Source organism: Cyprinodon variegatus, unplaced genomic scaffold (genome assembly GCF_000732505.1).
Source record: "Cyprinodon variegatus isolate N-32 unplaced genomic scaffold, C_variegatus-1.0 Scaffold364, whole genome shotgun sequence".
In the NCBI taxonomy this organism is placed as follows: Eukaryota; Metazoa; Chordata; class Actinopteri; order Cyprinodontiformes; family Cyprinodontidae; genus Cyprinodon; species Cyprinodon variegatus.
Genome location: NW_015150817.1, coordinates 609660 through 632909, shown reverse-complemented (window position 1 = coordinate 632909; position 23250 = coordinate 609660). Strand labels below are relative to the sequence as shown.

The following is a 23250-nucleotide window of genomic DNA, read 5'->3' as shown; positions in this document are numbered from 1 at the left end:
CTTCATTACTTGACACCTTACCGCCCTAGATATACGTATAATGCACTGAAAGGCATCTGTCTAATTACCTATAACTATCAGCGTATTGTGGTTCTCTTGAGTCCTTTAAGGATAGGAAAGCATTCAATAAATATATGTTTGAGCTCTTTTTTGGAAAATGCATAAACCTAATGAAAGCTTTCAGGCCAACTCAATGTTCCCACCAACTTTAAATATAAAGTTACACCCGTGTAATTAATACCTTTCAGTTCTTTGGAGAAAGCGGTCCTTTCTGTGATAAGAGTATTGCAGTACGCAGTGGTGTATGAGGTGCCCCCAGGGACATAAATAAGAATTAACTTGCATATACACATATTAAATTAAACTCTTCTATATAATATACTGAAAAACATGCATAAACACTAGTGAAAAGCTCTCACATAAACTACTGAAAACATTTCCCTCTTATATAACCTACTCAAAAGTGTTCATACAGTGGTGAAAAGCTTTACCTTTCATATACACTACTAAAAAGCTTTCATATACACTATTAGTGAGCTTTCATATACACTATTAGAAAGCTGGGGGTCATAGTGGTGAGCACTTCAATATAAATGAAAAGGGCCAGTCAGCCAATAGCAAACAGAACAGTATTCTCCTAGTAGAAAGGGTTAGACCTTAAATAACACCGCGACGTTCAGAAAACGAATAATGCAAAAATAAATATTAAGTCAGACTGCGTTGAGAAGCCGGGTTCAGTTGTTTCGCAGAAACGAGGAGGGGAGTGTTGCTTACCACTTCATTGAACACACAAAAACGTTTTAAACTGCTATTTTGCGCGAAAAGAAACCTGCAGCCAAAAGACATAACAAAGGGACACGCCACCGTGGAAATAACGCATCCAGGGTTTACCACGGAGCACGCGGCGACCGCGGACAAAAACAGCCCAACACGTATCATTATCTCCCCTGGAAAACAACAACCTGCCCGATTCCTTTCCTGAAAATAAAAGCTCTCATGTACAAACCTTTCGCGTCCCTGCTGCAGACGAACGCCAACACCAACAAAATAACGTTGCTTGACATCAAGACACCATATGGAGACGAGATAGAGATGAAGAAGCTATCTGCGTTTATGCGCACAGCACCCCTAGGTGCGTACTGTAGCAGCTGCCACCATCGCTAGTAGCAGAGGAAAATTAGCGGAGCTGCAAGTGCAGCAGCACATCACTGAAATGGAGGGCACACATAAATACATGGAAAAAAGATGGTCTATGGATAAATTGGCAGACAATTATGCCTACAAATACATCAAATAAATGTAATTAAATTGAGATATGCCAGAAAACAAATATTTTACTCCTTAAACCTTTCCTAAACCCTTGAGAATGAGAATCTGTTTAATGCTGTATCTTCCACAGGGGCGGAGCTAATCACTAACAACCTCTACCAATTTTGTCCACCCTTTAAAACAGAAGGAGGCAGCAGTAATAATCTCAAGTGCAATATTTAAAATATTTAAAATTTTCATATAGTAACAATTACTTGACAACAAAAAGCACTGTGGTTAATTATGTACATCAATATACTAACATTAAAGATGATAAGTACAGAATTCAGAACTAGATTTTGTGTTTTATGGGGTAAAGAGAGAATTATGCGTCTCTGCAAATCATTTAGGAGTCTTCTGTGAAATCATAAATAAATATTTTAAGAAAAACTTATTAAGCAATCAATTTATGTAGATATTAGTGCTTGTAAATATCAATTTTATTCAGAATGATTATTGATAAAAGTAGGTTAGTAATGACAATGGAAAAGATGTTCGCCCCAGAACTCAAACCTGAAAGAATTTTATCCACTATATCTTTTATCTGGAGAGCACATATGTTTAAATATATGCGTCAATTTGTTAGAAAAGGCTGTAAGAAAGTATTCTTTGTCTTCATTAAAAAATATTGGTTTTGTGCTTGTTAGTTTTCCTTTTGGAAAAGGTTAATTGACCCTGAGGTTCTGGCGCCTATCCACTTTCGGCCACCCCTCAGTGTACATTGGTTTTTGCCTGGCCACCCTTATAAAAATTTTTTAGCTACGCCTCTGATCTGCCAGAATTAAGAATAACTTTGAGTGTAGCTTTACTTATTGTTTATATTTGAGATCTGTTTATTATAACCTATTCTTTCGGATCTGAAAACAAACATTGAGCAGGAATCAGCTATCAGAGATTCACTCAGTAGGTTAAGGGTTGATTTTTTATTTCAACAGAATCATTTCTAGAGATTTGCAGCAGTCAGAGCAAAAAGTTTCGATTTTCAGACAACTGGAAATTACTGTTTACTTGTTGAGAATGTGGAATATTGAGCATCAATGTTTATATGCATCAAGTTTACACAGATGTGAACTTCCTTTGTATGGTGGAAAGAGAAAAGGATCACTTGACATCGACTAACAAATTAATTTTTATATATAAACCCGTCAACTAGCTTTGTGCTTGCTTAAAAAGGCTGGAACACAAGTGGAGTAATAAACCCCGATGAGCAGTAGCATGCACAGACATGTTTGGGGACAGGGGCTCAGGTTGCATGCCCCCTTATACGTTGCATGGAGAAACCAACAGCCATTAACAAAGTAGACTAGATGGAGTTCCCTTTTAACTGTCTTTCATTTATGTGAAAAAAAAGAACAAAATAGAAGGCTACAGCACAAAAAAAGATAGAAAGAAACAAGATTTATATGAATGCTCTAAGTTATCAGGTGCAGCAAACAGATAACGCTGTACAATACAGTTGCTTCTAGTTTACATGTAACTGCTATAAGTCTTTAAACGCGAGATTATCCCATTATTCAACAGTTTTTCTTTTTCTGGAGACATAGGGAAACATTGATGTCTCCATCCTCTGGATGAATCTATATGATAAACTAAGAGCCTCAGGGTGGGCGGTCTTAGTCGTAATTGCTTGCACTCATAAATATCTTCCATGCATATGTTTCACTTACTTAAAGGTCGTCAGGCAGTTTTCGATGTTACATAAAAATACAAGAGAAGTTAAATCCAAAGCCAAGGATTCCAGAATATCTTTAAGTTTATTTTCTATTGATTTGAGTGGGTATATGTGACAGTTTAAGGATGGACTAAGATTTACATTTAAAATATGACTAAAAAAAACACACACTATTATCTTATTTCAAGTATATAATATGTAATTAATCTTATTTTAAGGTTAAAGATTTTATTCCATTGACAGATCATTCTATTTTCCTGCTCAAATTAGGGGCAAATGCAGTTGTTTTCAGAAAATTTTACATATTTTCAGGTAATTTCAAGTCCAAGATGTCTTTCAATAAACAGAAAGTGAAAAAGCAACTTAATCCAGATGCCACATTTTAACTGAATATAACTTTATTAATTTAACAAACTGTAATCATTTTGTCTTATGTTTGTTTTTAAATAAAATGCTCAACAAATGAAAGGTAATTTGTCTGCTGTAGATGTCATAAAAAATTATATCAGCCAAATAGATGTCATCAGGGAGTCCCTAATGGTGACCATTATCGCAAATCAATAATTACATCTATGAGATGCTTTGAACTATTTATTTTTTCTAATTTAATCTAAGAGTTAATTTTAAACCGTTCCTTGGTACCTGGTAGAGGCCATTAAAGATGTTAAGCTATAAACTAAGTGGTTGGTGACAGAGGTAAAAAAAATTGTTTAGTTACCTGGACAGTTGGCCTTTCACCAGGACAAGACTTTAACTATTGAGGCGGTGCAACATGTCTCGTGGAGCAAAATTACAAAGATATAGACTGCTTGGCTTTTAAATTCATAAATGCTATTTTGGGCCAAAAAAAGAAAAAAAAGAAAAGAAAAGAAAACTATTTCATAAGAGCAATTTTTTATCTAATGGGAAAAAGGGCTGGTGCTCTAGCACCACCTAGTGTTTATCTGAAGAAATAACTACAAAGGAAGAATAAAACAGACAAAAATATTATAACATGCACATAAATAAATACTTAAAAATATAAGTAATAAAAAAATAAAGTTGAAGATTATATAGGACAAAAAAATAAATAAGGTAAATATTACAAAGGCAAATAAATAAAGGAGCTAATTAAAAGAGTTATATACATTTATGTCTCACTGTATAATTTAATTTCTACTTACATTTATTTGTTTATTGTATTTTTGTTGGCAATTAATTGTATTCTTATATATTTATTGAGCATTTATTTATTTATGTATCTATTTTCAAATATGGCAGAGTTGGTCCTCCAAAGTGCAGGACCAGTCTGGGCACCGCTTCTTATTTTGAAATTACTCTGCTTCACTGTCCCTGTATCTGACTTACCCTTGAAACTCATCTGGTTTTTATTCCATCAGTTCTACAGTAATAGGAACAATAACTAATTGACGTACAAAGATACAATTTGCTCTGGTTATAGAAAGTTATGTCTAAGCAAAACAAAAATACACATGCATGAGTAAAACAGTGGTCTATTCTTGTTAACCATATTTTAGAAGGAATATTATCAACATGAATGGATCCTAAGAAACAGATAATAAATGTACTAGAATTTATTTAACATGTTTCATATCATTAGACATACATTTAGTTATTTTCCTTGACAAAGAAGCTGGCAAGGTTGGTATATTCCTTAGAATATCAATTTTAAGAGTAAAGAACATATTTTGAATAGAACTTAGAAAGTTATTTACACTCAATATTTATTGGAAAAAGCATCAAAGCTATTTCACAACTGCTGACCAACCATTTGCATGTTTCTAGTGGTATTTTGATTTCTGTGTTTGGTTAAGTGAGCCCTGCATAAATTCCCCATAAAATGGAAGATAGGCTGGGATGCTCCAAAGTATGAAGATTGCATCCTGTCTTTGCACCTAAACAATGTAGGGCTAAATAATTTGGCCACGTTTTTTCTACGTCTCGTTGCTCTGATTAAGAACCTCTCCACTGCACCCCCCGTCTTCCTTCCTGATCAACTGTCGCCTGTAAAAACAGATGTCTGTTGAAGCGCATGCTGTACATCGCAAAAGGATGAAGAAAACGAATTGAAACATGAACAATGGAGCTAGTTTTAAAAATCTTTATAAGATCAACACTTTTTTTTTTATCCATGTAGGTCGTAAAAAAACAGGTAAAGAGCATTTGAAATACCCTTTTTTCTCTAGATTTTCCTACCCATTGGTTTATTACAGCATCATTGTTAAAGACATTATGTCAAATCCAAACATTTTAAATGAGCAGTTATAGGCTGGTAAAAGTACATACAGTAAGACGCAACCTACCATAAGTGAGAAGGCATTTACATCCACTGTTGATGATAAAACGTAGACTGTAAATTCTCTGTGGTCATAATAACAAGCTCACATTAATTTTGGAGTAGTCTTTAAATAATGCAAAGACCTGCTAATGTTTTTTTTTTTAATACATCTTTAAATTCCTCATATTGATGCAATATATTTATCATCAATAAAATGCAAAAAAATACCTTAAATAATAAATTCCTTCCAGACTGTTTACACTTGTCCCCTTCCTCAAGAACTTAATATGGTGCCACTCTTATGCTGTTATCACAATATCTTCACTAAATCTATATATCTATATAATACCTGAATCCCCAGCTTTTCCAAATACAAAATAAACATCATGTATGATCAAATGATCCACCTGTGTAGAAAGATAAGGGTATAATGATATAATACTGGCTACAGGCGGGAATTTTATAATGGTACCATTTACAATCCACCCCCATACAGGCACTGAGCATGTTGTTTTGTAAATATGGATATATCCTGTCTTTTTAAAGCATGAGAAAGACACAGTTGGCTGAGTACAAGTATGCATGTTATCAGTGCGGGCACTGAGACAGCCTTGAGTTACAAACTCAAGGCTGTCTCAGTGCCCGCCTTGAGTTTGTAACTCTCTGATGGCTCATTTTGGCTGAACTAAGGGTAACATTTTAAACAGATCTTGTTCAGAATGTTTTGAGTTTGTAGAAAGGTCAACCTGCTTTTCCTAAAGGCTGTTCAAAGTTCCCATATGCAGGACAGACCACTCCAAATAATCCTCTCTGCTGCCAAGGGTGTAACTTTGTTATAAAAGTTGGTGGAGACACTCTTGAAAGGTTGTGTGCGGCAGCTACAGGGCCTTATGATGGTTTTGCTATTTTGCTAAAAATGAGCTCAGACATTAATATTTATTTAATACGAAAAAAACAATTATATTTACAACAACAGACAGACAGATACCATTTACTGTCTAATTTATAAATTGCTTTAAATAATCAGGAACATCAATAAAAAATTATATATATAAACAAATAGTAACAGGAGATATATTGGGAATCCCTGGATATATACAATTTCAAATAGAAAAAATATCTATCCATCAATCCATCCATCATGAAAAACTGAAAGGTAGTAAAACTAACAAAGACTGCAAATAATGATTCCCAGATAGATGGATGGCTTTCGTTTAATCTGTATAATTGATTATTACCCCCCACCCCACCCCCCACCCCTTCACAAGCAGCAAAATCTAATTTAGAGTTTCTTCCCACATATATCTTTGACAAAGACTGAATATTGAAGGTTTTATACCAAATCATTGATTCAATCATTTTTACTGTATGTTTGTGCTTTGAATCTTGTAGGTCTCTTAAAGTTGAATTTTAAGTCTCTCTCTGTCAGGAATCCAGTTGGTGTGGTCTGTTGTTTGTGTTTGTCTCTCCCTTGACCATCAGGTGGCGACCTGGATCATTATCGGGAGGAGTACTTAAGCAGTGGACTGTCACTACCTCGGTGCCAGGAGTGTTTGCCAGTTGAGCCATGCTGAGATTAGCTGAGTCTAACCTGAGTCTTTGTTTCACTGAGCCTAACTTTATTTTTGTCTTTGCCTTTCGGCAGGAAGCCATCCTGTAAGCTGGATGTTTGGCCTTCCTTCCCTGGAAGGATTGTTTTGTGTTTCACACTGAGCAGGGGATTAACCTCCACACGTCTAGGAATTCCAAGTGGCAGTCCGCTCTATTGCTCCTCCGGGTCCAACGAATGTCTACCTGTCCACTCTCCAACGAGTCCCCTCTTCTCTGGATCAACCCACACTGACTACTTTTCAAAGTGAGAGAAGAACCCCCCCAGACGTCAGTCCCTCACTAGCATTAACCTTGCGGCATCCAAGATTCCCACGGTCCCTGAACTAATCTTTGTGATATCCTCTCCAGACTTTCTAGTTCCTGTTCACCAGCCCTCTGAGTTCCAGATCCAACCCCCTCTACCCTTACCTTAATAAACCTGTTTAACCTTTTGCCTTGCTCTCTGAGTGGTTCTCTGCATTTTGGGTCAGACCTCTAAACACATCATGACACTCTCGACTGCCAGTCTGGCTTTTCAGTTCAGTTGGCTGGTAGCCTATAGCCAGGCTCGGACTGATAATCTGTGACGTGGGCCAGTCCTAATTTCAGCGTGCAAGGGCCAGCCCTCCGTAAACCATACCGGCCCCAACACTTACTCTCCGGCCAAAGCACCTACCTGTGACAGTAAATAAATCAAGGAGCTCAAGAAGTAATACAATATTAACTACTTGATGTATGCAGTATATATAGACTTTCCTTGTCATGCACATCCTTGTGACGGTTGGCATATGGTGTAATTTTCTATTTCTTCAAACTGTAAAATCCTTTCAACAAACTAAATCATAATACAACTAAAATGCTTTCTTTAAACCAAACTACGATGTTCCTCTTATATTTGGCGAATTTATGTTATGAATATTTAGCAAAAATATGTTGCGGTGCATGATGGGGCAGACATGGGCAATGTGGAGTCAACAAGTCATCTCCATGTCATGTATTTGTTCTACCCAGCCACTGAAGCAGGTGAGTCCAATCTTCACCGTGAATTAACCTGTGCAGATTGGACTCACCTGGTTAATTGGCTGGGTAGATTAAATACATGACATGGAGATGACTTGCTGACTCCACATTGCCCATGTCTGTGATGGGGTTTTGCATCTATTACATTATTCCATTTCATTGCCTACATGCCACCTAGACTCGCAGTGAAGGCTTACACACTGCTGAGCTTTCATGTATTCATTGTTGAAGAACTGCCTGTCTGCCTCTATATTGTATTCAGCTCCGCTGAAAAACACATGGCATTAAGATGTCTACTAATATGATTATGCTAGAGAAACTAATATTAAGTCACCCCTGCATGAGTTAAAATCTCTGCAATTCGAGATCTCTAGAATTGTTATGGTCCCGGTAAATTTTTATTAAATAACAAAGATGATAAATAAGAGTTAATTTTTATCTGTAACTTTGTGTCACGATTTGATTATGGTTAGTTGACCCAAAAGCAGAAGCAAGGAGGCAGAGGTGAAATTTCTTGTGATGATTTAATGAAAGGTTAAACTGGAAACAGAGGCAGGTAATCCAAAAATGAAAATTGCATAACTTCTTTACACCTTTTATTCATGAACCTGAATAGCAAAATAACTGAACATAAAACTGAAAAAAGACTGTGCAACAGTTAGAAACATCTTGACTCTCACTTCCTGTGTGGAAAAAAGTGTACTCGTTTTTACCTACTAGGCGGGGACAGTTAAACCGCTACATTGTGGGGGAAAACCATCTTTCTGGAAACTTCCATCAGGTCCCGTTGGAGAAGATTACAGTTTTAGGCTTTGGTTTAGGACTTACAAACTACTGTGATAAGGTGGCCATTATATGTCAGGAAAAAAGTTATTTATTTCCTATATATAAATCTAGCAGCCAGCCTTAAAGGTAGAGCTAAGAGATAAAGCAGAAAGCACTGAAGTGCTAGACCGTACACAAGTAACAAGCTGCACAGTACTCTCTTTTTTTTTTTTTTTTTTGGTTAGACAATTTGTTCCTTTCAAAGACTTTTACAATATTTAATTTTATGCATTAATGCATAGGTGTTAGAACCATCTTGCTTGGCTTCAATAAGACACAATTTTTAATCATCTGAAATTTCCTACCAGCCACTGAAACAACAATTTTATAAGATGATACTTACAGTAAGACATTAGGGAAACTGTAAAAACATTGATCCACTATCTGCATGTCAGAAATAAACTAAATGATGTTTGTTTTAAGGTGGAATGGTGAAGATGTTTAGACACTGCAGCATGAAAAGATGGATATGTTTGTCTTCCAGGTTTTCTGGCAACCAGGTAAAATTTCCTTATGAATATTCCATAAGAGCTAATTACAAGAAGAGTACTTTGTAAAAACCTTCATTTGTAATTTCTAATTGTGTTTGCAAAAACAAAACCTTTATTTGAAACGCTTAATGTGTATTATGGCTAGAAAAGAAAAAGAGTGTAAAAGAGAGAACGGTGACTTGTAAGAGGAACCGACTATGAACACAGAACAAAGAGGTTTGAATATCGTTTTTAAAGTTTATTGAAAGGAGTTCCACTCCCTGTACTGTAATTGAGGACATTTATCTTTAATTAGATCCTAATTTTGAATATAAACTCAATACAGTGTTGCTGATACTAGTGGTAAAGAATAAATGCCTTTTAGTGGAATGAATGACTGTTTTACATCGAGTTAATTATTGGAGTACATGTTGTATGATGAAATAAAAAAAATGCCTTCTAAAATTAACTGAAATAAATCTAACAGCACTTAATTTGGAAAATAAAAAAAACAAGGACAGGATTTCAGTACTTTACAATTATGAATAATTTTTTCTCCCTAAAACATGCAACAATTCTTTCCAAGCTGCTACATGATCCTATTTTTTCCTCCATCACTGTCCAAGAAAATTAGAATAGTTTCTCACAAACTTCTTAAATCTTTGTTTTTGTTTTTAGTTTTCTGCTATTCACTTGCTACTCAGGTTGAATGCTAAGCTTTTAAATGTAGACAGTTCAATTTCTTCATGCAAACTAAGTTTAGGAAATTAATTTAAGAGGCTAGTTTAACTGGAAGTGCAAAGAAAGCTTTTCTTCTTAGTGCTAGAAGCAGATCAATGGTCCTCGATTGGGATCTGAACACTAACCAGATAACAGCACTGCTTCCGTTTGTGTCACGATGGGTCTAATACTTCTTGCCCACATGCAGAAACACTCACAGAGAGATAGTTAAAGTTTGAAAGATTCTTTTTTTTTCCCGTTAAAGAGACAGAAACAGGGTTATCTCAGCTTGGGGGGTCCTTCGGCCAGAACCCCCCAAGTGCAACTGCACAAAGGAGAGAGTGATAAGGCGAGTTCACAGTTGGTGGGGAGAAAAATGCAAAAGACTGAGGCTCTGTTCTTACTTGATCTAGCTGCTTGAGTTGGAGGGTGGTCAGAGGTTCCAGTTTGTGGAGGCCTTGGCTGGTTGAAGGTGGTTGAGTCGTCGGAGGGCGGACAGGTAAGTTTATGGTGGCACAGACGAGCAGACTGTCAACTGAAAATCTTGATGTGGTTGGAATTCAAAAGAGGTGAGTTGTGGAGCTCTCAGCGTCTCGAGAGGTTTTCTTCCAGGGCTGGAAGGACTTGAAAAATCCCAAAAGATCTGTTGGTTTCCTGCCAAAGATTTACAAGAAAAAAAAAAAAGGTAAGAGCATGAATTCACAACAAAGGTTCAACGATTGACTCAGCAAAAGCTCGGAGGGGCTAGACTACCCAAAACAGGCAAACACTTTGGCGAAGAGGTGATGACAGTCAGCTGCTCATAGACTCCTCTGAGGTGATGAATGATTCATTGCAGGTGTGGGTAGTTGAGACGTGTAGGCAAGCCCTCCAAGACAGGAATAACCAGATGGCACCATCTGGTGGACGAATGGTGGAACTGAAAAAGAAAACAAACTAACCCCACAAACTTAAACCACAACAGTTAGTTTTTTTTTTATTTGTTTATCCATTTATTTCATTTAGCTTTAATTTTCACTCTTAACAGGTATATTTCAGATCTGAGAAGAATACTTACGTAGAAGTTCAACAACTAAAAAAAAAGCACAAAGTGGAGACCAAATGTGCTTAATTAATTAAAGTGATGTCAAAAGATGTAAGTAGATACTTTCAGGGCTGGACTTGCCATTGGTAATACAGGGCATATGCCTGGAGGGCAGACACCTATTTTTGGGCTGGCCCAAGGCTTTCACAATGTAAACAAAAAAATATTTTATATATATAAAAAAAAAGGTAAATAAAAAACAAACAAACAGAAAAGTGCATTATTTTTCTATATTTTCTATTTTGGGCTTTACAATACCAGAATTTTATGTTTTCTTGATTTAATATTTTTTTTAATAACAAATCAGACAAAATGATTGGTTCCTCAATATTTAGGAGGCCTTTTTACTGAATAGTTTGGGGGTTAATTTTTTTTTTTTTTTGCCATATATTTATTTTTAACAGAAGAAATCCCAGAGATGTGAGAATTTTCTTCTGTCTCCAGTCCCCCCAACAGTACTTATCAACTCATGATCCCTTTTCAGATGTAAATGCCCCATTAGCCCCATTATTGTGGCTGGAGAACCATTCCACCCCATTCAGTTTCCGTTTTAGCTCAAGCCTCTTTGTTAGAGTGTATTTGTAATTAAATATAACTATGTCTACGTCATGTGTATGTAGATACTTATTCTGAATGAAATGTAAACTACCTTAATATAAAATTAATGTGTTAATGGAGCACAATAATATAGATGTGCCAAAATTGCTAAATTGATGATGTACATGTAATATACATGTATTGATAATATTGTTATGGTAATCACATACTACATATAATTTCAAGATTACACATCAAGACTGAACTACAAGTACATGTCTGTTAATGCTATAGTATTTTTTTATTTGTAAATTGTGCATGCATGATGCCATTTACTTTTTTCCCGTCAATATAACATGCAATATATTTCTAGCCTAGTAAACTAGCCCCACCAGCCAGCGGCCAAAATAATTTTTGCCTGCGAATTACACATTTAATCTCACATATAGTCTGGTTTATCAGGCTAGTGGTTTTTAGCTGTTGTATTTGAAGCCGTTATGTAATTTGTATTTTTGTGGATTTCTATGTATGTATGTAGATAGACTGTACCTTTCTCAATTTCACTTTAATACAGGAACACTTCTATTTAATTTGTTAATTTTCTGTAGACTTAAAAATATATGTTTCAGTCAATTATGTTTAGTTTTGTTTGGTTCTAATAAAATAAAACAAATCCAATTCCTCAGCTTTAAACATTTATTAAAGTGTTTCAGTTTCCCTGTTTTGTTGTTGTTGTTTTTTTTAAATAAATGTCAAAAGTTCTCTGTATTATAAAGGTCCCCAAATTTTCCCAACCCAATTATAGCCCAAGATTTACATCTACTCTCTATTCCACCTGGACTAATTGTTTTATTTATTCTAATTAAGCTGAAAACTAAAACTGAGGATTTACGTTTTGAGTATTGATTTTACTCGGCATCAAACAGCAATCACGGTTTTCACAATAGCCTACAGTTTTTTTGTTATATATTTTTTAATGTGTTAAAATATCTGTTGAATATAAATCCAAAGGTTGGAAAATGATGTAAAACTTAAAATTAGGTTGCCAACTTGGTTTCTAAATCATATATATTTGTCTAATCTAGTCCCTGAGATTTTACCAAATGACTTGATCATTGCTAATAATTCGGTTTTGGACTTTTCTATGTTTTTAAAAACTAACAATGCATCAACTGCAAATAATGCATAACGGTGTTGTTGATGCCCAATTGTAATGCCTGTTTCATTCTAGCGAGTTCTTATGGTTATTGCTAATGGTTAAATAGCTTTATTAAACAGCAAAGGAGGTAAAGCATTCCTTTAACTGGATCATTTTTTATTTTGATATTTGTCAGAAATATTTCAATCAGTCTAAACTTGACTGCAGCGTGTCATCCGGTCTGCAGAGAAGGTGATTGGCTGCAACCTTCCATCTCTCCAGGAGCTGCACGCCTCCAGGACCCTGAGGCGTGCAGGGAAGATTGTGGCTGATCCCTCCCACCCCAGTCACAGACTATTTCAGTCACTACCCTCTGGCAGGAGGCTGCGGTCCATCAGGACCAGAACCTCCCGTCACAAAAACAGTTTTTTCTCATCTGCTATCGGCCTTATCAACAAGGCCAAGAGCCACCCGTGACACTGGACAATGTTTCTCTCCCCCATTCAGGATTTCTGCGTTACATTAACGCACAGTCTACTGTTTGTATATAGCTTCTGTGTATATATATTTATATATATTCTATTTTATTTTGTTATTTTGTTTTGTTTTTTGTCTGCACCAACAACACCAAGTCAAATTCCTTGTAAGTGCAAACCTACTTGGCAATAAACCTGATTCTGATGATAGAAATTTCCATTTAATAAAATATTTTAAAAAACGTCAAACTGAAATAAATGCTCCACTCTGTAAATGTCTTATTAAGCATCTGATGACAGTAGAACCAATGTATCCATTTCCTGTTTTTATTCATCATATTTAGAAGGCTAACATTATGAAAACGTAACAATTCTTATCTTTAAGGATTCAGTTTGTGAATATTTAAAACATTCTTTGATAGAAAATGCAAAAATATTTTATACCCCTCTTAGATTTGCTGTCAGTCAATAAAAAAAAAAATGAATAAATGAAAGTTTGGTTTTAATACTTTGTGAACTGAGCTGATTTCATGTATTGAATGATGGATGTGTTTCAATTAACCCTTTATAGGGCGAGTTAGCATTTTGGATCCCTTGCATACCCCTTATAATTGGAGCCTCACCCCTCCAGTCTCTCAATAAGGTCTAGAAGCAAAAGATCTATATCCAGCCATTCAGCAAAGATACTGCTACATGGCTGTACATCTTATTTTGGCATTTGACTAATTAGATGAGCCCTTGAATGATACATTACCTACTGTAAGTTAAGTTAAAAGAAAACATAAAAAGCTAACTGAAAAATAAAAAAGTTAATATGCCTAGTTAACAGTTAAATTTAGGTTTATAAACTAAAATATGTAAGTGCCAGTATAAGGATTAATGCCTCTAAGGTTATTTTGCACCAAAAAAAATGTTTCTTTCACCCTCAGAGTGTTTTTCATAATTTCTTACAGAATCACTTTTGTTATTTTCAGGCAAGTTGGCCTATCTTGTTATAACATTGACATTAATTTTTGCCATCACAATATCCATATTTTTTTATGTTACAAAGGTAACAAGGTATAGTTCTGGATTTCAATAACACTATTGGCCTGAAATATAGATTTTCAAAGTGCCCAATAAAGGGATAAGGACACTGGATTTTGTTTGATATGAAAAAATAATAATAATAAATGATGACCTCTACTGGTCACTCAGCATTACTACATAAACTCCAAGACAACAACCTCTGACTTTTTAGTAGACTGACTTAGCATTCCAGGTACTTCACTGCTCCTGGATTCAAAGGAATAACATAGATTGCATTTTAGTACTGAGGCTAACACAGCATTTGTTTTACAACAGAAGAAAAAGAATGATTAAAATTACTTCCCATTATCAACTAAAAAAAAATAAAAGAAGTTTAAAAAACTAATTGCAAACTCTAAAATAAACCAACAAGGGAAATTTGGATGGTTTTCAATTTTCACAAACACCTTTAGGTCAGAAAACTGACCAGCAGTTTATTGGCCAGGAAGATCTTTCATTTGTGATGAAAAACAGCCATTAAGGCTCTGATGTTGTTACTGGTAAAGCAGTGTGTTTTATTAGGCAGGGTTTCCACACTTTTTCATATCCAATGCAAGGATTCTTTAAGGACCACAAACCGCATTTAACCTCTGAGATGGGTTAATATGTGAAAGTTTTTTTAAAAAATGCAATTTGTAGTAAAAAAAAAAAAGAAAAAAAAAAGAAAAAGAAAAATGACATAGAAGTTGTTAGATCAGGTCGAGTGATTATTTAGAAAACATTTTTATCTAACTTCCACCAATGAATAAATGAGCAGAGCTTCATTTCCAAGGATCTCAGGAAAATCTGGTCTGTTTTTAGTGATTTATTTGGAAAAAAAAAAAAAAGAAAGATGTTTTATAGAGCCAGTAAGCTCTATAAAAAGATGTACTTTTTATAGAGCTTACTGGCCACCTCTACCAAAATTTTCTGGAACTGCCACTGATGAACAACGACCACAAACCTGTTTTGTATGGTTTGTTGCAGGATGCATTTAGTTTAATTTTGGCTCCACTAACTTGAGTTGTTTTATGCTTTTCCTGTCCTTTTTATAGAGCTTACTGGCCGCCTCTACCAACATTCTCTGGAACTGCCACTGATGAACAACGACCACAAACCTGTTTTGTATGGTTTGTTGCAGGATGCAATTAGTTTGATTTTGATGTATTTTGGCTCCACTAACTTGAGTTGTTTTATGCTTTTCCTGTCCTTTTTATAGAGCTTACTGGCCGCCCCTACCAACATTTTCTGGAACTGCCACTGATGAACAACAACCACAAACTTTTTAGACCTAAATTGTTTAGACGTTGCAAAATGACCAGAAGAATTGTTCTGTTTACATGAGAAACAATAATAACACCAAATATGCTGAAGCGCTGTACTATAGTAATATTAGAGCTCTTGATACAGTTGACTTCAGTTTGTTTATTTAAAAAGAACCAATTTACAACCACTTATTTCAAGAACCTTAACAAAAATCAAATCTTTATTATAGTGATAAATAACAGGTGAAGATAGAATGACAGGAAGGATCCTTCAACAGAACCAGACCCAGTAGGCAGGATTTGATATAATTCAGTCTTTTAAACACGAAACATGTAACAGAATTCAACACAAACACAGAATGAAATTCAATTCAAGTAAGATCCTATTTACAACATAATGAAGATAAATTCAGTGTATTATGGCATTAAGAGAAACATATTTAATCCAGGGAAGCCCAGCCAATCACATCCAGTCATTAATCTTGCAGCAGTCCCTCCAAGCTGAGCAATGAAGTGGTGAAATTAGAGAGGAAAACTAGCTTTATACAGGAAGGATCCTCCAGCACAACCCGGCTTCATGTCAGCGCCCATCTGCTGCTGCCGAGCGAGTCTTTAACAGGACAGCAGACGTCCAACAAACATCTTAACAATCCTTAACATATTTGAAGACTTTTCATGGCTTCAATACAGATTTGATGTATTAATCAGACTGTAGTGGTAGACCAGCAATGGGTCGTGCAATGCTGTGTTGTTGATGCTAAAAATGTGATATTTTAATATCTACTAAAATACGGAGGCACTATGACACACATTAATAACGACATATGTTAAATTTGGGTTCAGTGCAATATCCAAAGACTTCAGAAACATAAAAGAAAATGCTGAGGTAGTTACGAAGCTATTTCTCAGGCTTTGTGGTAACAGAAAACACGCAGGGGTTGTAGGATTCTATTTTCAACTGGATCCATATGCAGAATATTCGGAAATTAGTTTCAGACCTTAAGCTCAAGCTTACCTATGGGATTCAATAGGACAATGATTCAAACTTATTCAAAATACTATCTCTAACTGCACAGCTTTAGGTTTACATTTTTTTTTTTTACTTCACCAACATTGTTGCTTTTCAATGGAAGTAATTTTAAAGTTATCGAGCAGTTCAGAGATAGATGCTTTATCATTAAAATGTTTCTTATCTTTATTTCTTTGACACTAAAGTTCACCATCGTTAGAAGAAAATCATTAAATAAATTAATGACTTATTTGCTGTAAAGTTCTAAGCAGCTGTGCATCTCCACACTGTAGAAACATGCAAAACAAGCAGCAATGCATACACACACAAAGTGATAATTTTTGCATGCCAGAAGCTGAAGTAGCAATGAGCCATCCTTTTTTCAAAAATCCTGTCAGAAACCCACAACCCTAAATTTAACTCCAAATGGTTTTCATTGCTTTTTTAAATTTATGTAATTTAACAAAATAATATGGCAAGTATTCACATGACTATTAACAGAAATGAATTCAACATGATTTAAAGTAAATATGAAGTAAAACTACTGCAATCAGTCAACTCAAAGTGGTATCTCATTTCCTCATCTCTGTTACAGTATAAAAGCTAAAAACGGCTATGAATACTGTGCAGATCCATCTCAGCAGTGGGTGAAGGACCTAATTTAGATCAAGGGCATCGGGACCAAAATTAAAGGATGGGAACCTGACCAAAATAATGAGCAAAGCCCCCTCCACACCATCCTAGTATCATCCACTCCAACCTCTCACTGCTCAGTGAGCAAAGCTAGACTACTTTGGAGAAATGCACCTTAAACTCTCTCTACTTAAACACTGAGCAGTCCTTTGAATATTCACTTTCAATAAATGCTAAAGTTATTATTTTGCCTTCTGTCTTCATTTTGTCAACTCAACTCCTGAATGCATATTTTTAATTAAGTGCAATCAATCACATAAAGAAAACTTTTTTTATCCAGTTTTATTATGAAAAGCATTCTGTCTCATGAAATTGCACAGTTTATTTCACTGTGCAAATTAGATCCTACATTGTTAAGTGATTTGGCAGAACAAATAAATGGCTTGGGGATGACTTGTTGACTCCACAACCCCCATCTCTGCATTGAATATAATGAAAGTATCTATAAGCTTATATTTAGCAACTCAAGGTCTTGTCTCCCATGTTCCACTTCACACAGTAAAAAAACTGTGGATTTGCTTGTAATTTGTTCCAATGTTTAGTCAATTTAACTCATTAATTGATCAACTGAGAGTGAGAGGCAGCTTGGAATTGAATATCTCTCACTGAAAGAAGGGGAGTGGTTAGATGCAGTTCAAAATAATTTTATCTTCACTGTCAGTCTTCTGGATATATATATATATATATATATATATATATATATATATATATATATATATATATATATATATATCCTGACCTATTAACTGGAGTGATCAGCGTTCACCTAAACTTCATACATAATAAGCATATTTTCATTGTTTCTTTTTTAACTCCTCATTTTCTTTATATTTTCATCTTGAAATCTCTATAAATGCACTGTATGATTAAAATGATGAAATGCTCTATAAATGATTTAAAAAGGAGAGCAATGTATTAAGATAAAATTTCAGTCTTAGCCCACTGGTGAGTTGTGCCATTTTCAGAAGATGCTGTGGTCACCCCCTGTGGCCTCTGAGGGCCCCTTGGAGCCTGTGGGCTTCACGTTGGTGACCCCTGCTCTACTTTCAATCATTCACCCATTCAAACACACTGATGATGGTAAGCTACATTATAGCTAGAGCTGCCCTGATGTTCACTGATGGAACAGAGGCTGCCATACACAGGTGCCAGTTGGGCCTCTGACCACCATCGGTAGGCAATACAGGTGAAGAGCTTATAGCCTGAGGACACAGCAACAGAGAAAGCCAGAGCTGTGGTTCAAACATGGCAACCCTTTGGTTTCAGGGCGAAACCCTGCATCCAACACCACTCCCGACAACATGAAGATGGTCCTGTTGTTGAAATAAGTCCTCTTCATATATGTCTTAGATTAGATTAGATTAGATGAGCTTTATTGATCTCACAGCGGAGATATTCACTCGTCACATATTGGCATAGAAGTTAAAGAAGGTGCAAACAAGGAGGAAAAGGTGCATTAAGAATAAACAATATATATACAGTATATCCAGGTGTATACAGTATATTAAGATAAATAAGGAAAGAAAAACAAAATAAAAAAGTAAGAAATATGGCTTATATACATACATACCACTTCTAGAGCAGCGGTCCCCAACCACCGGGCCGCGGACCGGTACCGGTCCGTCGGTCATTTGGTACCGGGCCGCACAGAAAAAAACAAATATATATATATAGATATATATAGATATAGATATATATCTATATATATCTATATATATATATATATATAATTTATCGACGTCCGATGTTATTTAACATCCTATCTTTGTGAAGTGTGATTTTCTGCGGTTACAGCGACCAAAACAAAGCTACGGAGCAGACTGGACATCAGGAGCACACTACGTGTGTCATTGTCTCCTATTACTCCTAGATGGGACTGGCTTATTGTTATATTTTTATGCTGTTTGTATTTGATTTTATGCCAGTTGTATGATTTTACTTGATCGTATTTACCCCCGGCCGGTCCGTGGAAATATTGTCTGACATATAGCGGTCCGTGGTGCAAAAAAGGTTGGGGACCGCTGTTCTAGAGTCTCCTCTTATTTAAAGAAAACTGCAGGTAATGTTCATCAAACACATATATCCACCTTGATATGTCTGAAGGGGGTCTCAGCTCAGAAATAGCCATAAATTGAGTTCATTCTCTCAATGTACCCCTTTCTCTGCTGCTTGCTCCTCCAACAATCTGAACTATCCGATGGATCAGTCGGGATATACTGCAGGATAAAGACAGAGTCACAGTCATAAGATTGTCGAGACAACAGCAAAAACATTTTGAAAGCAGAAAATCTAGTCATCATGTCAATTAACTTATAAGGAAATATTAAATGGGCTCAGCTAGAAGCTAAACCTTTCCACACAGCCTGGAAGAAAAATGAAAAAATCTGAGAATAACGCTATGATCTTGGTTTAGCAGTTATAATCTAAACAAGCAATAGCAGTAGAAATGGTTGCCTTGTAATTGCTTGGCATCTAAAAACTCTTCCAAAGAAGCAGTGAGAATAGCAAAAATCAATTAAGCATTTTAGACATTGTAGAGCGCAAAAGAAGAGCTAAGATGGACGGACGGACAGACAGACAGACATTTCTCACCTGGTTAACGCCTAAATGTTGGGATTTTCTTCTCCTCCTACAATTCCTGTAGTGGTGAAGAAGCTCATATTAACATTTTTTGAGACTTTTGAAGCTAGGCTATACATTACAGGGCCTTTAGAAAGTATTCACAGCTCTCCACTGTTTTCCTTTTATGTTACAGACGTATTCAAAAATAAACTTTTTATCATTCAGAAATACATTCATGGTTTTTTCCCTTGCAAATACGTAGGGAATAAAGCAATTACTATCAGCCTTTAATCAAAACATTATTGAAAGACCTTATCTCCTCCATTCATCAAAAATGATTCCATAAGCTGGACTCGTTTTTTGGGACAATTTGAGAAGTTTGTATTTTCAGAGCACTTACAGCCCCATCAGAGGAGATTGGAAACACTGATATACAACCAAATTAGTTAGTTTTCTAAGATATTTAATCAATTTCAACTCTAAAGTCTTGCTGGACCACTCATTAACATTTACACATAATCTTTGCAAAACTAAAGTCTGGTTTCTGGAAAGGATAAAGCCTGTGTGAACCCAACTATAGCGAAATACTAGCGACTGACTTAGCAAACAGTAAGATCTTAATCAAGCAATCTTTTCTTGTAAAGTCATGCATGAAGATGCACAAATCTAGATAAACTTTTCTTGTAGCAAGAAAAATTTCATTTGTGAAGCAGAAAAAAAAAATCGAAATGCTATGCAGTAAAGTGTGTATTAAATAGTCAGTAATAACTTAGGAGTTATTAAATGATCTATTAATCTAGAGTAGAATATTAAGTTGATGCATCTATCACAAGTAACATTGAAATGTTCACATTTACTAACAGAAAACTTGCCACTTTTTAATCTATTGAAGATTTGAGTTCAGGGTATTTTTAGCTGTTCATGTCGCTGCACCTGCCTGATCCTGATGATGTAACAGTAGACACACTTGTATTCACATCAGTCTAACGCAATTACAAACACCAAGGAGCTGTTCTCGTGTTTGCCTGTATAATTTTAAATTCTTCTTGTGCTGTCATTTTCAGTGTAAAGCAAAAACTGAATAAATCTACTAACAGACATTAATACATACAAGAGTATTAGATTATCTGACATATTTCTTTATATATATTTCAGGCAACCCTAGGAGTTTGATACCAACAGGCAACCTGCCAAAACACAAAGCGTGTGCATCAGAAGGTCAAACTGCACCTTTACTTTTTGCACAGAACACAGTGGAGACAGAAACAGCACAGTGTCATTACTATGTGATACAGGAGTGCTAGTCAACAGCGGTGAGTCAGAGGGCATTACCCATTGTTTGTTCTCTTTAAAAGTCAGGAAACAAAAAGAGCATTCAGCTCATTTCTGTTTTACATCGCTAAGCACGACTATAACAAAGCCATGATATTACTCTTAATGCTCATGTGAAGCTGATGTTTACATGAGCAAAATACTGTAACCTGATTGACATGTGCTCTGATTCAAAGAAAAAAAAGTATTCTGAATACACCATTTGTGTACAGTAAGCTGAGAATAGACCCAGGACTCCTCATTAGGAGGTGACTTGGGCATTTGCTCTGAAAGCTTCCTGGAGTTGAGGGTGACACCCTCAACAACCTCTGAAAAGAACCTCGGAAAGAACCTCTGACACCCTTGAGGGGTCAGAGGTTCTTTTCTCCAGAAGGAAGCCCTCTGGGCTGCCCAGGAGAAAGACTATGGGCCGGATCTATCAAAGGTTTGCGTGTATAAAAACGTGAGCTATTTCACTGCGCACGCTAAAAAATGTAAAAACTGATCTATCAACAGCGTGCTAAAAGGATTTGGTCTTTAAAACGTGCTAAATAGCGCCTCTTATCCATTTAGTACTTTTTCTGCAATGAATATGCAATATGGGGCGTTTACACGCAAAAGTGCGTCTTGTGGGAGGAGAACATGTAAATATATTAATTTAGCACTCGCAAAGTAATTTATCAAACCTGAAAGCAATTTTGCTAACGGTATCTGACTCTATATTTAACACGTTTCAAAAGAAGGTGCAAATGGTCTGTATGCGTAATTGCGCACACATGGCAGCGGTTATTGTCGCAAGAAGGAGACATCGAAATGAAGCAAGGAGACGCAGAGAATGCATTTTTTCACTCCGTCTGAATATTTTTGGAATGAACGAGGAAATGATCATCAAAACATAGTTTATCCAACATTGCCATTTTGGAGCTGTTGGGGGAACTCCGAATGGATTTGGAGCCAGCCACAAGGAGGACCCACGCAATACCAGATATCACAAAACTCCTTGCAACATTGCACTTTTTTGCATCTGGGATCTCCCAATCTCGTTTTTCAGAAGTGCTGTCCGACGTTCTAAATGCCATGTCGCCCTGACGCCCTACCGGAGAACCCCGACCTCCCCATTGCGTACGCGCAGTAATCTCATCCACAGTCACTTCTTGTGAGCAATTTGGTATTTGGTATGTGCATTTTTCTACAGGCCAATACAAAACACCTGTTTTTTTTTTTTTTTTTTTTTACTGCAGTGAAGTAGAAATTCAGCCACATACCACCTTAGGGAATAAAGGTTGCCAAAGTTTATATATATATATATATTTTTTTGGAGGGGGTGGGGGGGTCACTGTAAGATTAAAATTTCATGGTTCAGCCCCTCGCGCAAAATTCCAGTTTGCGAGCGCAGATTACTGCATGCAAAATTGGATCTTGATAAATCTGGCCCTATGCCTCTTAGTCCAAATTGGAACATCTCGGGCTCAGGAGAAGCTAGCTAGGTTTAAGAGAAGGAAGTATTGGTGTTTCTATTGAGCGTGCTTCTCCCATGACCTGGTATCTTATATGCAGAGGATGACAAGTAAATGTTTCCTTTAATTGCCTAATATGAAAGGAGGAACTGAATCTTACTCCAGGCTTTGGGATTGATCAATTGCAATCATGTATATCTAAAATTATTTAAATATCCTTCTCCCAGTATTCTGCACATTCTAATGATACGTTTTTGATTACCAAATTTATGATGGTAAACGTCTGTTTTTTTGCTCATTTCAGAGACACGATAACAGAAAACTTTTTTTTCAAGTTGACCTTAATCTTGCTATAAACACACTTTAGTAGTTCAAGCATTACAATTCAGTGATTATTTTCAGCTAAAAGATGAAAAGTGTCTCGCTAAATTTAGTCAAAACAAACTGCACCACTGGCCATTCCAAAGGAAGGAAGTTAAAAACCCCTTAAAAAATATTAGGCAAATCTGATGCAAAAGTGTTGTATTAATTAAAGATTTGTCTAAATTTTCATACTATTACCCATTATCATACATGCAGCCCTGATGATTATTATTACTTACCTGCAGAGGCAGACAACCAGCATGAAGCAACATAAAATCAATCCAATGGAAGGTGATAAAATAAAAAACACATGCCTTGAGAAATTAATACCTGGAAAAAAAGAGGTATTCAGTATCATGCAGGGTGATGGTGAACTGTAATGTCATTGCAATTAAATACTATATTGTTATTGTCTCAACAAACCT

General features: G+C 35.9%; 2 protein-coding genes across 4 annotated transcripts in view; both read right to left on the bottom strand.

Annotated features, from left to right (window-relative positions):
• The window catches only part of LOC107092063 (poliovirus receptor-like), a 47110-nt gene extending 45759 nt beyond the window's left edge, over positions 1 to 1351 (bottom strand). Inside the window, exon 1 of one of the 2 annotated variants that reach the window (XM_015386344.1) lies at positions 1007 to 1351. In XM_015386344.1, the coding sequence (XP_015241830.1) occupies positions 1007 to 1064 (58 nt within the window). In that variant the 5' untranslated portion in view covers positions 1065 to 1351. The remainder of the gene's footprint in view (positions 1 to 1006) is intronic. The other variant, XM_015386343.1, reaches the window with a different exon arrangement.
• Positions 1352 to 18873: 17522 nt separating this feature from the next.
• Positions 18874 to 23250, bottom strand: part of LOC107092058 — a 7129-nt gene continuing 2752 nt past the window's right edge. For both annotated transcript variants that reach the window (XM_015386340.1, XM_015386339.1), the window contains 3 exons: positions 23065 to 23155; positions 19725 to 19770; positions 18874 to 19348 (listed from right to left, as the gene is read on the bottom strand). In XM_015386340.1, the coding sequence (XP_015241826.1) occupies positions 19247 to 19348; positions 19725 to 19770; positions 23065 to 23155 (239 nt within the window). In that variant the 3' untranslated portion in view covers positions 18874 to 19246. The remainder of the gene's footprint in view (positions 19349 to 19724; positions 19771 to 23064; positions 23156 to 23250) is intronic.